We start from the raw sequence: 12,780 nt of genomic DNA on the forward strand, positions 1-12,780 counted from the left end.
GCCGCCGCCCGACCTGCAAATGATTTTTAATGGCACATCAACCAACCCACAACCAACAACAGCTACTCAAAATGTGCAAGAAGTGTGGACCAAACGTTCTTGCCTTTAATTATTCTCACTTTCTTACTGTTATTTTTCTTATGCAGAGAGGTTAAATGGCACGGAAGAAGACTACCAAGTATGCTTCATTAGTATGCGACCATTGAACAATTGTCCATCTTTTAACATTGAGGATGACCGGCAAGACATTGTGGAGCCACGTCGTGAGTATACAGAAACAGAGTTCTCCCAGTAGAATCGGATGGTGAAGTGTAGCCTATCTCATCCTAAATCACCGTGACAACATTATTGGCCATTGCGCATAAATTGCGAAAGAAGATGGAATGAACAGTGTACAGTTGAACCCCACACATGCAGGATTGATCTAGAGCTACCACAAACAAGCATTGTAAGGTGAAGCCATATGATTTGTCGCCTATGAGCAATTTTCAGAGTATATCAGCAGATTGTCTACCACAAGGGCGGCTCAATCTAGTCCTATATCAAAATCCATCCCTTAACGATCCAAAGGGATGGCGCCGCCATCAAGAGGCCATCCCCCCTTGCATCGGCGAAGGTGCTACGGAACCTGTCTTCTGCGCAACCCTCAAAATCTCCTCCATCACCATACGAACATCTTTCAATTTGATGGGCACCCGATGATTCCCCTCCCACTCGATCAAAGAAGCCTTCTGACGATCGCATTACCTCTCCAGAAGCCCACGATGGTATTCTAACCCGGGATCCTGCAGCCCATGGATATGTATCGTAGGCACAGATAAGTCCGCCGAAGACACCGACATCATAGCATCTGCATCAACAGAAATTATCGGGTCCCTCCTGGCAAACAAGACAGCGAAGCGAAAGATGATTTCACCATACCCTCTGACCAGCCCAGTCCCTCTGAGCTGTTCCTGGAAGAGCAGACTAGCAGCTAGTCTGGCGGCCTGACTAAATCCAAGCACGGCAACCCACTCCCCATCTGCGCCTGATCGATCGTAATGCTCAATTATGTGACGGAGGGAGTTGAGGATCTTTTCTGCGAAGATGGTGGATGAGACCGAGGCATTCAGCGGCATCGGGATCCAGCCCTTGAAGTCACCGAAGTGTCTATAGACGGACACTACGACCGGCCCTAGCTGGGAGGGGACGGGAGCTTCCGCGAAGCAGAGCCGGAAGTGAGGGTTTACTAGTGTGCTTAGGACCCTGCATTGGGGGTGGAAGATGCGGGCGTTAGTGCCGCCCCCGTGGAGGAAAAGGGAATAGTGTCATTTGTGAGTTTTGTGGGCATAGTGCATACTGGAGTAAATTATCGGGGATAAAACATATGGAATGCTATGGGTTTGGTGACGAGGGGACTTATGAATATAAGGAACCGAGGTTGCGGCTACAACTGCAGGCCAAGGTCTAGATACAAATGCCACATGGGTGCCACATGCTAGGTGGGGACAGAGAAATATTCTACACGCCAGACTTACTTAAACGATACCTAGTGAGATCTTGCTTATCTATGAGATACGAGATGATAATCGTGTTGACAGTTCTTGTTTGGCTACCCACTACTCTGCCACGCGGAATTTTAAGCAGCCCTGATTCGGAGTCCAATGAAGTGCCTCTTACCCTACCCAATGTACTCCACCATGGAAGTCCACTCTGGGTCCCGATTCAAAGCCTCCATATTAGCATTACTTAGACAGGTTAACGAGTCACAGTCTCCATGAGGGTTCTGTGGAAAGTAGTAAAACAGACTGAGAAATGGATGCTGGCGCGCGATCTCGCGAAACGGACCATCAACCAGCTCCTAGAATGTGAGCCAAGTCGTGACGTGAACCAGATTTCCCATATACTTGGCTGGTATCCCTAGTACTTTTCGGTCGTTCACGGCTCGCGAGGACCGAGAGCGCGCGTCTGGCATGTTCCGCCACCGATGCCATACTGTGATGTACGTCTTCCAACAGAGAGTACTGACGGCATCATCGGTTGTAGTATAGGACACCCTCTGGGTATGGGATCATAGATTGACTAGCAAGGTCCTTCAGCTCAGCCACATTAGCAGCGGTAAAGCACAAGAAAATGCCACTGGGCTGATCAGAGCGCACGACGGGCTGCGCATTGGTGATTGGGGGACGGGTATGGTGGGAGTGATCTAATATGGGTTCACCCCGGCTCGAAAGCGAGATAAGGTTGTGCCGATAGCGATTGACCTGCTCTAGGAGGGAGTCGGAAAACTGTTCTCCCCGCATAGCCATAGAGACCAGACGAGCAAAGCCGAAAAGACCGCCTGCATCGGTCATGTTATGCTGGGTGACAAAGTCTAGTCAGACTCCCCCTGCGACGAAGCTGGCCTGAAGGCGGATTACCCGAAACGTGTCCTCTTCAAGATCCTTGAAGCGCTGGGGAAAGGCATTTGTTGGGGCTAGTAGACGCGAGTTTAATATGGAATTGGGTGCCTTTACACGTTGAATTTCCGAATAAGGAGGGAAGGCGTGCGAAACGTCGCGCACCACAATCAGAGGATCTGGGGGTGGGCGTGGAGCAACAACATATCGCCCTGGATTTCCCGGGCCTTTACCAACATTAACAACTCTGCCGGCCATCCAGGGCACATGGGATCGGATCTGGCGCACTGCAGCCTCGGGATCGGCGATGATAGTGTCTTGTGACACCCTCTCGGGCATGGAAAAAGGAAGCATAAGTGGCTGTAGACCTGCAGCATTGGCACTTGACCGAGGGTATCCTCGTACCGACTGAGGTCTTCATACTCGATCTGGAATCCTTCATTGCCATGGTTCTTACTGACGAACTCGGCTTCTGGATCGAAGGGCCTGGGCTGGAGGCGATTACTGTAGGTATGGATAAATTTCTATGGGTCTATATGATCTTCTACTATAGCCCTCCTAATTATTGCTTTCCCGCGGACATCCAATAGGATAATGGATAAGTGGGCAATAGATCGGGCACACACGGAGTTTCTCATACGGACTTGCCATGTCCTTGGGTATCCGAGCATATGCAGCGATCTTTGACAGTTCATCCTTCACGACTGCTCACCCCAGAATATTTTGTCCGAGTTAAGAATGGAACCTCCCCACACCACCATGAGCAGTGATATATATCAACCCTTTTTTAGGCAGTATCGCCTTGTAGCAGGAAACACACACAACCATAAGCTCTGTACTTGTTCACTGGCTGCTCACGATGGGTTCTCTCGCGAAAAAGGTACTACTTACAGGTCAGTGGAATCCATTATTGCCATGCTTTTTTAGCAGATGAACCAACATTTCCTGCATATGTAGGTGGAACAGGCTTCATCGCCTCGCACATTCTGACTGAGCTGTTGGACGCTGGGTAAGCAAGCATTTTCACCGAACGGAAATCCTTCTGCTCACAACGCTGACGTATCCTAGGTATCAAGTGGTAGTGACTGTTCGCACACACGACAAGGGCCGCCAGCTTCTCGAATCGTTGTCGAATACCGGCGATCAGGCTGCTTCGTACGTGGTGGTGGAGGATATTGCCAAAGATGGGGCCTATGATGAGGTGACCCTCACTCTTCTACACGGCTAAGCAGATACTCCAAGTGCCGGCTAACATGGAAGACCAGGCTATCCAATCCATTTCTGACCTAGACTTGGTCGTTCACACGGCCTCGCCCTATCATTTCAACTACACCGATCCTATAACGGACTTCCTTGACCCTGCAATCAAAGGCACCGCCGGACTGCTGGCCTCCATCAAGGCTTACGCACAGACCGTCAAGCGAGTGGTTGTGACTTCCTCTTCGGCTACAATTGTAACTCCTCCCAACCACCCAGAGGTGTACGATGAGACCAGCTATGGATCGGTGACCTGGGAGGAGGCCATGGTACCGGAGGTTACATATCGCGCGAGCAAGGTATGGGCCCATTTATCACCGCACGACACTATCCCCTACTGACACAGAGCGGAAGATATTTGCTGAGCGCGCCGCCTTTGAATTCGTCGAGAAAGAGAAGTCGAACTTCGACCTTGTCACTATTAACCCCCCGCTGGTGTTCGGACCAAAGCCACGACACGTCACCGATCTCAAAGCCCTGAACACCTCAAACCACATTATCCGTGACCTGATGCTCGGAAAATGGAAAGATGGGGGCGCGCCTATCGCCATTCCTTTCACTTTCGTGGATGTCCGTGATGTTGCGTTCGCTCATCGTAAAGCGCTGGAGTTGCCCGAGGTCAGTGGACATCGCTTCTTTACCGTGGCTGGCCACTTCTCGAACAAGCAAGTTGCGGAGGCTATTCGTGCCACGCACCCGGAATTGGCTCACCAGCTGCCTCCGAGCGATATGCCCGATGACCTGCCCCAGCCTATTTTTGGATTTGATAACTCCAAATCGCGCAGGATGCTAGGAATGACTTTCCGCGATTTGAACACTTGTGTGGGAGATGCAGTAACCTCGATGATGGAGCGGGCTCAGTTGTAGATATTTCAGAAGTACACTGTCAGATAAGCCTCGCAGGGCCAGGTAAATGGATACTACACGCTTGGTCCAAGCAAGACTGTGGGAAGGATCTGGTCGAATTAAGAATCAATACCGTGTTCTTTATCATAGTGATTATAGCCTTCTCAGTACTTTGGGATGATTGCGCTCCTATGGAATTATGAAGACGCAGTCAGGAGCAGAAGCCGCATAGTTGGCAACCTACCTGCTGTAGATATCAATAGGAACCTTTATCTCTTTTGCCTTCCCGTCACCGATCTACAACTTCATCTCTCTCTTATCCTCTAACAACCGCTTCAAAAATTTCCCACTGGCATTACGCGGAATCGCATCCACAAACCGCACCCCACCATCCAACCTCTTATACTTTGCCAACCGCTGCGCCACGTACTCCTTCACCTCATCCTCATTTAGCGACCGATCCTCTCTTACCACATACGCCTTCGGATACTCTGTCTTTGCTTCGGCATCATAGACTCCCACCACCGCGACATCCCGAATGCGCGGATGATTCCGCAGTACGCCCTCCACCTCCGCCGGCGCAACCTGGAACCCGCGAACCTTGATAATATCCTTCTTCCGATCCAGCAGATACCACTTTCTTGTCTTGCCGTCGCAGTACCCTAAGTCGCCTGTTCTATAGAACCCATCTTTATCGAACGCGTTCTCATTGGCGGAAGGGAGGTTGAAGTATCCGCGTACGATGGTAGGGCCCCGTAGACAGACCTCACCTGTTGTGTCAGGGGCAGTGATATCATTCCCGTCCGAGTCGATTATCTTCGCTTCTATACCGGGGAGTAGCCGGCCCACACTCCCTGTGTTGTCTGGTTCAGGGTAGGGTATCATGGTCGCGATGCAGGAGGCTTCCGTCATGCCCCAGACTTGGGTGAAGGTTGCGTCTAGGGAGAGGAGGGCCTGAAGACGTGCTTGAGTTGTTTTGTCTAGTGGGGCGGCGCCGCAGCGGATGACTTTTAGTGATTGTAATGACTTGGAGTTTTTCGAGGTCGTGGACTGGGCGAGTATCGCATGAATAATTGGCGGGACGGCCGTGCATTCGGTAATCTTTTGTTTGTCAACAGTGGTTAAGAAGAGGTCTGGCTCGAAGCGGCGAAGGACGTAGGATGGATCGCCAAGACGGAGGGTGCTGAAGTGTGCGGATGGGGCTGCGGCGGCGTGGAAGAAGGGCAGATAGAGGATTCGGCGTGCCTAGTAGTTGTTAGGTGGGGATTATATGCGACTTGGGGATGGGATGGAGGTGTTCTGACCTCAAATGGGACGGGATGTGCATCGTACACCAGCGTATGTTGTGCGATCAGATTGTATTGGGTAAAATCCACGGGTTTAGGGAGACCAGTCGTACCGGAGCTGAACAGTCTCGCTACTACGGTGGTTTTCGCTTGACTGGGATCATTAAGACGGCACCAGTCGGATTCGCCGTGTTTCAGCAACGCAGTCCAAGGAGCAAGTCCCGTCGTCGCTGGAACCTGCGACTCCCGCGTTGTGAAGGCCCAGATGCGGTCTTGCGGAATACCGTTGCCTTCAGCGGCGGGGATCATGCGATCTAGCATCTCTGGTTCACTGATGACGAATTTAACCTGTGCTGCTCGGAGGTGATAGCCGAGTTCGTGGGATGTATAGCTCGGATTGGTGCCCATGTATATTCCCCCGGCTGCGATTATTCCGAGCACAAGGATGCTGTAATAGATCTGATCATTATGTGAGTGGAATTACGTCGGAGGGGACGAAATATTCTGTGCTGGAGTGCATACATCATTGAATGAGTGAAGGCACACACAATCGCCGTCCTTCAGTCCCGCTGCTTTGAATCCAGCGGCCAACTGACGCACCAGAATGCGGGCTTGTCGCCAGGAAATGGAACGGCTCGTATCGGAGGCATCGATGTAGACCTGCAGTGTTGCATGAGCGGCATCTTGCCATTGGAGGGAGATGAAAGGCTTACTGGCTTGTCGATGTCATATCGTTCTTCGTCGAAAATCCAGGAAATGATGTCTTGCACGGGAATGTCAATGCTGCCCTCGCCTTGAAAATACATGGTGAATAAGTGAGAGGCGGGGAAAAATTAAGTGGGAATAAAGTCATGTAATACGAGAGGGGTAGGCTGGACCTATATGCCCTAGCTTATGGTCATGTGAATTAGTCCGAGGTCTGGGAATTGAGAGGCTAGCAATGAATGCCGATCGCTCTCAGGTCCAAAGTCCGATCGTCAACTCCGGGTGAAGACTGCCGCGACTGTGCGGAGTAGTACGATCCGAGTAGGAAAGCTTTGCAAAAGCCCACCATTCCATTCGCCGAGAATCAGCTCCTGGTATGTACATTCAGTGACACTGCAGCTCTAAAGACTCATCCTATGAAGGAACAGGATTAATCCAGCTGAATCGCTCTTTAGGATCCCAGGCTTGCTTCAGCCGAGTCAGATCGCCCAGCTTTTCCGGCGTATGCCATACAACTGGCCCCTCATCGCTATGAGCATAATTCACATAAACGGCCAGTTTGTCGAAGCCGCTGGAATGCTGGAAATGGCGGCGAGATTCTTGAAAGAAGGCGTCGACTGGGTCTTCAAGACAGGCTCCTGTGTGCCATCACTCGAGATTGCTGCGGCTTGAGCGTCAATTTCTGTACAAAATCTTTGTGGCTGGGAGCCCCTTACGTATGCATCTCTATCTGTTGGTGAAGATGAGCCATATCCGATTACGGCGTGGCTAGGGCCGCTTAAGTGGGTTAGCGTTGGACAAGAAAGCGTCCATCGTAGGTGAGATTATAGCGATAGAATTGCAATAACTGCTTCAAGTACAATTCCCAGGCAAATGTGTCGGTGCGGGAGAGCCAATACTGTAGACATTAACAGCTTGGTATTTAGAGCAGGCCCCTACTTCCTGGGCGGCTAAGCCAAAGAAGGTAGTGTCGAGCAGGGCCTTTCAGGGCACGGTTACACTGCGGGACATAACCGGGAGGAGACTGTTGAAGGGGCTCAATAGCCCCAACGCTTGTTTTTGAGGGCCGTAGCAAATAGTATTCGCCGGCACAAGTGGCTTTCCCATAATTAGTACCGTGGTCGAGGAGGAATCATCTTGACCAATGCTCACTTGGCCAATGGTCCGGTTATAGGCCACCGCCGGAGTTAGTTTCAGTTCAGACGGAAGCGTCTCATCGACAGAGCTCAGTGCCTGCAGAATAGCAGCGTGCTCGGTAGCAACAAAGATGAAGTTTACATTGGTGACAAGACCCCCATTGGTTGCACGATGTGTGCAACAGGTAGCCGTGGTAACAACTCCAAGGTTGGACCCGGCAAAGGGCAGGCCCACGCAAAGCTCGGGATATTTTGTGTCAGAGACTTCGATAAGGCCTCCCATCGCGGTGACTAGTCGAACAGTCTCGAGCGAATCTAGGAGCAACCTATGCAACCCATGCAGCCCTTGCAGACTATCAATACCACCTCCTAGGGTCATGCCCATAACTCCTGTCAATAATGAAACCAATACAAAATCTTTATGTAAATTCAGTGATCCCCTCAATTAACGCAGTCGTCATCTTGGCAGTAAGCACTAAAATCTTATACCCTATCGATAAACAGCCATCTAGCACCCCACCGCAAATATTGGAGGGATAGATATGTCGCTTCCCAACAACTTACCCCAATTAATTCATACGCCAGCAAGATGGATACAGACAAATTTGAAATTGCCATCATCGGGCCGGAATCACGGGTATCACCCTGGCCTTGGGACTCCTGTCTCGCGGCATCCCCGTCCGCGTCTACGAGCGAGCCCGCGACTTTCACGAAATCGGAGCGGGCATCGGCTTCACTCCCAACGCCGAATGGGCAATGAAAGTGGTCGACCCGCGTATCCATACTGCATTCAGACGCGTCGCTACCCCTAATGCTTCAGACTGGTTCCAGTGGGTGGACTGATTCAACGAGACCAGTACCGACCCGCGGGAGACCGAGGAACAGCTGCTTTTCAAGATCTACCTAGGCGAGCGTGGTTTCGAGGGCTGTCACCGTGCCCAATTGTTGGGAGAGCTAGCACGTGTACTCCCTGAGGGTATTGTATTATGTGTTTCAGGGTTCCACATTTCGGGTTGGCTTCGGGTTCGGGTTCGGGTTCGCATTCGAACTCGCTTTCCATTTTTCCTGTAGGAACTTTAATTGAAGGTTTATTTGCTTGCCTCCACCCGCGTTTCTATTCTCAGATAATTCTGGACTTTGAATTGTGGCAGCCTGCGCATGTCTCCAAATACATCCATTAAAAGCACCTCCTACTTTATATAAATATGGCCGAAACAACCTTACCTGGAATATTTTATCATCCACCGGCGGATGGTCGTCACACTGCTGAACATGCTCACAACGAACAATCTAATTCTAATTGACGGTAGCACGGGGTTGGCAGTACTTCTTTCCACGGTATTATCTCTTCCTTGCTATAGATACAACACTAAATCTAACTATCCTGCGAAGGTCATCATCTATTATGTCACCAAAATTGTCTATAATGTCTTCTTTCACCCACTCAGTCGGTTCCCGGGCCCGGTCTCCCATGCCCTTTCTCGCCTTCCCTATTGCTACTATGCACTCCTAGGGACGCTCCCATTCCACATGTTGGACCTCCATGATCGTTATGGGGACATTGTCCGCATTGCACCTGATGAACTTGCGTTCTCGCATCCGGACGCCTGGAAGGAAAAAATGGGCCACAAGAACAGCGAGGAAGAGCTGGGCAAAGCCGATTGGTTTTACCGACCGTTTCCCGAAGCACGACACATTGTCAACGAAGAGCGAGATCAGCATAAATGTCTGCGTCGCGCCATGGCTCATGGTTTCTCGGAGAAGTCAATGCGAGATCAGGAGCCCTTGATTCGCAAATACACTGATTTGCTTTTGGAGAAGTTGCATGTGCATAGCAAAAGTGGACAACCCGTGGCCCTTTCAGACTGGTACAATTTCACCACATTTGATATCATTGGTGATCTTGCATTTGGTGAAGCGTTTGGTTGTTTGGAAAATGCAAAATATGATTCTTGGATCAGAAGTATATTTGAATCGGGACGGTTGGGAATTATACTCCAGTCAATATCGTTCTACCCCATGTTCAGAACAATTCTATTGCTGTTGGTTCCGAAATCGCTCCAGGACGCCCAGAAGAAGCATAAAGCCCTTACCACGACTAAGATGCTCCGCCGATTGGCTATTACCGAAAATCGACCCGATCTGATCAACAGTTTGCTTTAGAAAAAAGAAGATTTGGTAAGCTACAAAGGATCACGCTTGCCAAAGATTCATTTCTCACCCATACATATAGGGCCTGAGCATGGATCACCTGATCGCTAACGCCGAGATTCTGATTATTGGAGGGTCGGAGACCACAGCATCTTTGTTGAGTGGAGTCACCTATTTCCTTCTTGAGAATCCTGGAGCTCATCAAAAGCTGAGGGACGAAGTTCGGTCCACTTTTCGCAGCCAAGATGAGATCAACCTGATCAGTGTCAACAAATTATCCTATATGCTCGCGTGTCTCGATGAAGGTCTGCGTATGTACCCACCCATAGCAAACGGTCTCCCGCGCATGTGCCCGCGAGGAGGGTGCACGGTGCTTGAGCACTATATACCAGCAAACGTGGGTCTATCTATGATCTCCTATTTTCCAGAACGTTTCTGACATGTTACACAGACTTATGTGTCAATGCACCAGTGGGCACTCTATCATCGTGAAAAGCACTTCACCGAACCCAACTCATATCATCCCGAGCGTTTCATGGGCAGCCCACAGTTCGCGAATGATCGTTGTGACGTTTTTCAGCCATTCCATGTGGGTCCAAGAAATTGCCTAGGGAGAAAGTAAGTTTCAATTCAACCTCTTGCTCCATTCCCGTGGTGTAACTAAGTTTTTTCTCTAGCCTTGCATACAGCGAGATGCGTCTCATTCTTGCCTTGATCATGTTTAACTTTGACATGGTTATCTCGGAGGACTGCCATGACTGGATCCAGCAGAAGAACTTTCTGATGTGGCAGAAACGGCCGCTGAAAGTTTACTTGAAACCTGTACCCAGAGATAGTCCGTGATTGTTTGCGTTCGATTTATGCGTGTGGACCCAAGCGACATGCAGACTAGAAACACCTTTACTATCCTTAAGACTCTTTCCTGTCATTGGCTATCAATTTGGTCGCGCTTTTTCGATCCGCTGGGATAACTCATCGACGCCAGTCCAGTGGGTGTAAACGCCTGGTTCTGTGGGTACGTTGGTCTACATACATGAGAATTTAGTGTCAAGGAATACCAGCTCAGCAAGCGGAATAAATCATTCACAGCGTTCTGCAGTGCGTCCTCCACCACAAATGTAAGGAAGCAAACGCTAACTAGATTGTACACGTCTACTATGTACCTTGCTACTTTCTTGATGTTCCAGCGCTTCAGGCTCATCTTCTGATTCTGCAAGATAATTTGTGGATTGCTGGAATTGAAGATTACCCGAATATCAACGCTGTCCTCTTATTCAATCAACGGTGAAGGAGGGGGTACCAATTGACAGAGCATTGATATGGCAGCACGGACCGTTCATGAGGTCTCTGTCAGTAAAGAGTAAGCTCGATCAATGATTTTCCAATCTTGAAACCACGATGGAGCTCCCTTGTGACGGGGGCATCTCCTCTTTATCGAAGAATTCGTGGGCTGCACTTTGGCTGAGCTGCCCGACTATGTGGGCCTAATCTGTTATTCTTTTGTCTACTGCAGGGATCACAACCGAGGCATGAATTCAAACACGACGTACAACACATCCCGAGCTGACCCATGCATGCCTCAAACACCAAACAGTGCTCACGATATCCCAACTGGTTGCGTATATCCATCGATTTTATTCCTATCAGCGAGGCGGGTCGGTTCCGTCATTGCATGCCTCATCGAGCTCCATCTCAATCCTAGCTAGGCTAAAGGCTTGGCCAGTCAATATAAGTATCTGAGTTCCTTTCTGTCCACAACCCCTTACCTCAACATCCAATCTTCAATTGAAAATATTCTCACTACAGCAATGGCTCCTCGTACCCTTCATATCGCCTGCGCCGGTCTAGGTCGCATGGGCAAACGTCACGCCCTGAACATCCTGCACCGGTCCCCCCGGTCCTCCCTGGTGGCTGCTTTCACCCCAGACCCTCTTGAGGCCGAGTGGGCTGACGCCAACCTGGTTCCCTACGGAGTAACCATCTACTCAGACTACGATGCTATGCTAGGCCACAGCGGCCTTGAAGCTGTGCTCGTCTCCACCATTACCACCGTGCACGCCGAACAAGCTATCAAAGCCATCGAAGCGGGAAAGCATGTGCTCTGCGAGAAGCCCCTCTCAACAGACGCCGCTATTGTATGTTTATTTCGGATTTCATCATGTCAACGTTTGTTACTAACAGTCAGAACTTAGTGCCAATCCGTCGCCGACGCGGCAACCCTCCATCCCGAGCTAAAAGTCATGTGCGGATTTTCCCGTCGCTTCGACGTCTCATACAGGGACGCCTACTCCAAGATGAGAGCGGGCCTCATCGGCACGCCCGCCATCATTCGCAGCCAAACATGCGACAAGATTGACCCCACCGGTGCCTTCGTGAATTTCGCCGCCACCTCAGGCGGGATCTTCTGCGACTGCTCCGTCCACGACATCGACCTGATCCTGTGGTTCTTTGGGGCTGACAGCAAAGTGAAGAGCGTGGTAGCTAGTGGGACCGTGGCCCTGCATCCTGAGCTCAAGGCTTACGGGGATGCGGATAACGCGGTGGGGATTATCGAGTTCCATGGGGGCCGGGTGGCGTATCTGTATTGTTCGCGGATGATGGCGGCGGGGCAGGAAGATACGACGGAGATTATTGGAACGGAGGGAAAGTTAGTGGTCAATGGCCATGCGCAGAAGAACCTGGTGGGGATCTTCGATCGCACTGGGGCTAGACGCGAGTTGCCGGCGCATTACTATGAGCGCTTCGAGATGGCGTTCGTAGACGAGGTCAATGAGTTTGCGGCGGCTTGTTTGGATGATACTGAGCTGCCTATGGGGATCCAGGGTGCAGTGGAGGCTGTCAGAATTGCGAAGGCATTGCAGGACTCTCTGGGAAGTGGGGAGAAGGTGCGGTTTGATGAGCTGGGGGCTAGGCTCTGAGTGTGGTAATTCTTTTCTCGGGGGATCTTGGAAGCAATAGAGCAGCGTTATTGGTAGACTGAATGGGATTTACTATAGTTGATGCATAATTGAGTTTCTATGA

The 12,780-nt window shown here is 50.5% G+C and overlaps 7 protein-coding genes across 7 annotated transcripts; 3 read left to right on the top strand and 4 right to left on the bottom strand.

Moving 5' to 3' along the window:
- Positions 1 to 743: 743 nt before the first annotated feature.
- On the bottom strand, positions 744 to 1,973 carry BO79DRAFT_253334 (uncharacterized protein; the record flags this gene model as incomplete). The annotated part of the gene is made up of 3 exons (XM_025685990.1): positions 744 to 1,245; positions 1,665 to 1,840; positions 1,887 to 1,973. 3 exons carry the CDS (start codon positions 1,971 to 1,973, stop codon positions 744 to 746), a joined length of 765 nt encoding a protein of 254 aa, XP_025541386.1.
- Positions 1,974 to 2,012: 39 nt separating this feature from the next.
- BO79DRAFT_253335 (uncharacterized protein) lies at positions 2,013 to 2,717 on the bottom strand (the record flags this gene model as incomplete). Its single annotated transcript, XM_025685991.1, has 2 exons — positions 2,013 to 2,339; positions 2,400 to 2,717. The coding sequence occupies 2 exons, from the start codon at positions 2,715 to 2,717 to the stop codon at positions 2,013 to 2,015; spliced, it is 645 nt and encodes a 214-aa protein (XP_025541387.1).
- A 451-nt stretch (positions 2,718 to 3,168) lies between these two features.
- BO79DRAFT_262268 (SDR family oxidoreductase) lies at positions 3,169 to 4,550 on the top strand. Its single transcript, XM_025686572.1, has 5 exons — positions 3,169 to 3,271; positions 3,336 to 3,387; positions 3,447 to 3,579; positions 3,644 to 3,934; positions 3,990 to 4,550. The coding sequence occupies exons 1-5, from the start codon at positions 3,238 to 3,240 to the stop codon at positions 4,500 to 4,502; spliced, it is 1,023 nt and encodes a 340-aa protein (XP_025541388.1). The 5' UTR covers positions 3,169 to 3,237; the 3' UTR covers positions 4,503 to 4,550.
- A 228-nt stretch (positions 4,551 to 4,778) lies between these two features.
- On the bottom strand, positions 4,779 to 6,573 carry BO79DRAFT_244421 (acyl--CoA ligase; the record flags this gene model as incomplete). Its single annotated transcript, XM_025685368.1, has 4 exons — positions 4,779 to 5,726; positions 5,786 to 6,226; positions 6,290 to 6,427; positions 6,481 to 6,573. The coding sequence occupies 4 exons, from the start codon at positions 6,571 to 6,573 to the stop codon at positions 4,779 to 4,781; spliced, it is 1,620 nt and encodes a 539-aa protein (XP_025541389.1).
- Positions 6,574 to 7,014: 441 nt separating this feature from the next.
- BO79DRAFT_253338 (uncharacterized protein) lies at positions 7,015 to 7,993 on the bottom strand (the record flags this gene model as incomplete). Its single annotated transcript, XM_025685992.1, has 3 exons — positions 7,015 to 7,249; positions 7,333 to 7,370; positions 7,472 to 7,993. 3 exons carry the CDS (start codon positions 7,991 to 7,993, stop codon positions 7,015 to 7,017), a joined length of 795 nt encoding a protein of 264 aa, XP_025541390.1.
- Positions 7,994 to 8,871: 878 nt separating this feature from the next.
- On the top strand, positions 8,872 to 10,602 carry BO79DRAFT_262279 (cytochrome P450; the record flags this gene model as incomplete). Its single annotated transcript, XM_025686573.1, has 5 exons — positions 8,872 to 8,946; positions 9,001 to 9,760; positions 9,894 to 10,156; positions 10,211 to 10,377; positions 10,437 to 10,602. Exons 1-5 carry the CDS (start codon positions 8,881 to 8,883, stop codon positions 10,600 to 10,602), a joined length of 1,422 nt encoding a protein of 473 aa, XP_025541391.1. The 5' UTR covers positions 8,872 to 8,880.
- Positions 10,603 to 11,567: 965 nt separating this feature from the next.
- On the top strand, positions 11,568 to 12,677 carry BO79DRAFT_236702 (NAD binding Rossmann fold oxidoreductase; the record flags this gene model as incomplete). Its single annotated transcript, XM_025684610.1, has 2 exons — positions 11,568 to 11,894; positions 11,952 to 12,677. 2 exons carry the CDS (start codon positions 11,568 to 11,570, stop codon positions 12,675 to 12,677), a joined length of 1,053 nt encoding a protein of 350 aa, XP_025541392.1.
- Between the last annotated feature and the right edge of the window lie 103 nt (positions 12,678 to 12,780).

The sequence above is a fragment of the Aspergillus costaricaensis genome (assembly GCF_003184835.1).
Source record: "Aspergillus costaricaensis CBS 115574 unplaced genomic scaffold BO79scaffold_10, whole genome shotgun sequence".
In the NCBI taxonomy this organism is placed as follows: Eukaryota; Fungi; Ascomycota; class Eurotiomycetes; order Eurotiales; family Aspergillaceae; genus Aspergillus; species Aspergillus costaricensis.

Coding starts and splice junctions, on each gene's coding strand:
- BO79DRAFT_262268 (XM_025686572.1), top strand. CDS start 3,238: ATGGGTTCTCTCGCGAAAAAGGTACTACTTACAG. Junction 3,580..3,643: donor AAGATGGGGCCTATGATGAG/GTGACCCTCACT, acceptor ATGGAAGACCAG/GCTATCCAATCCATTTCTGA. Junction 3,935..3,989: donor TTACATATCGCGCGAGCAAG/GTATGGGCCCAT, acceptor ACAGAGCGGAAG/ATATTTGCTGAGCGCGCCGC.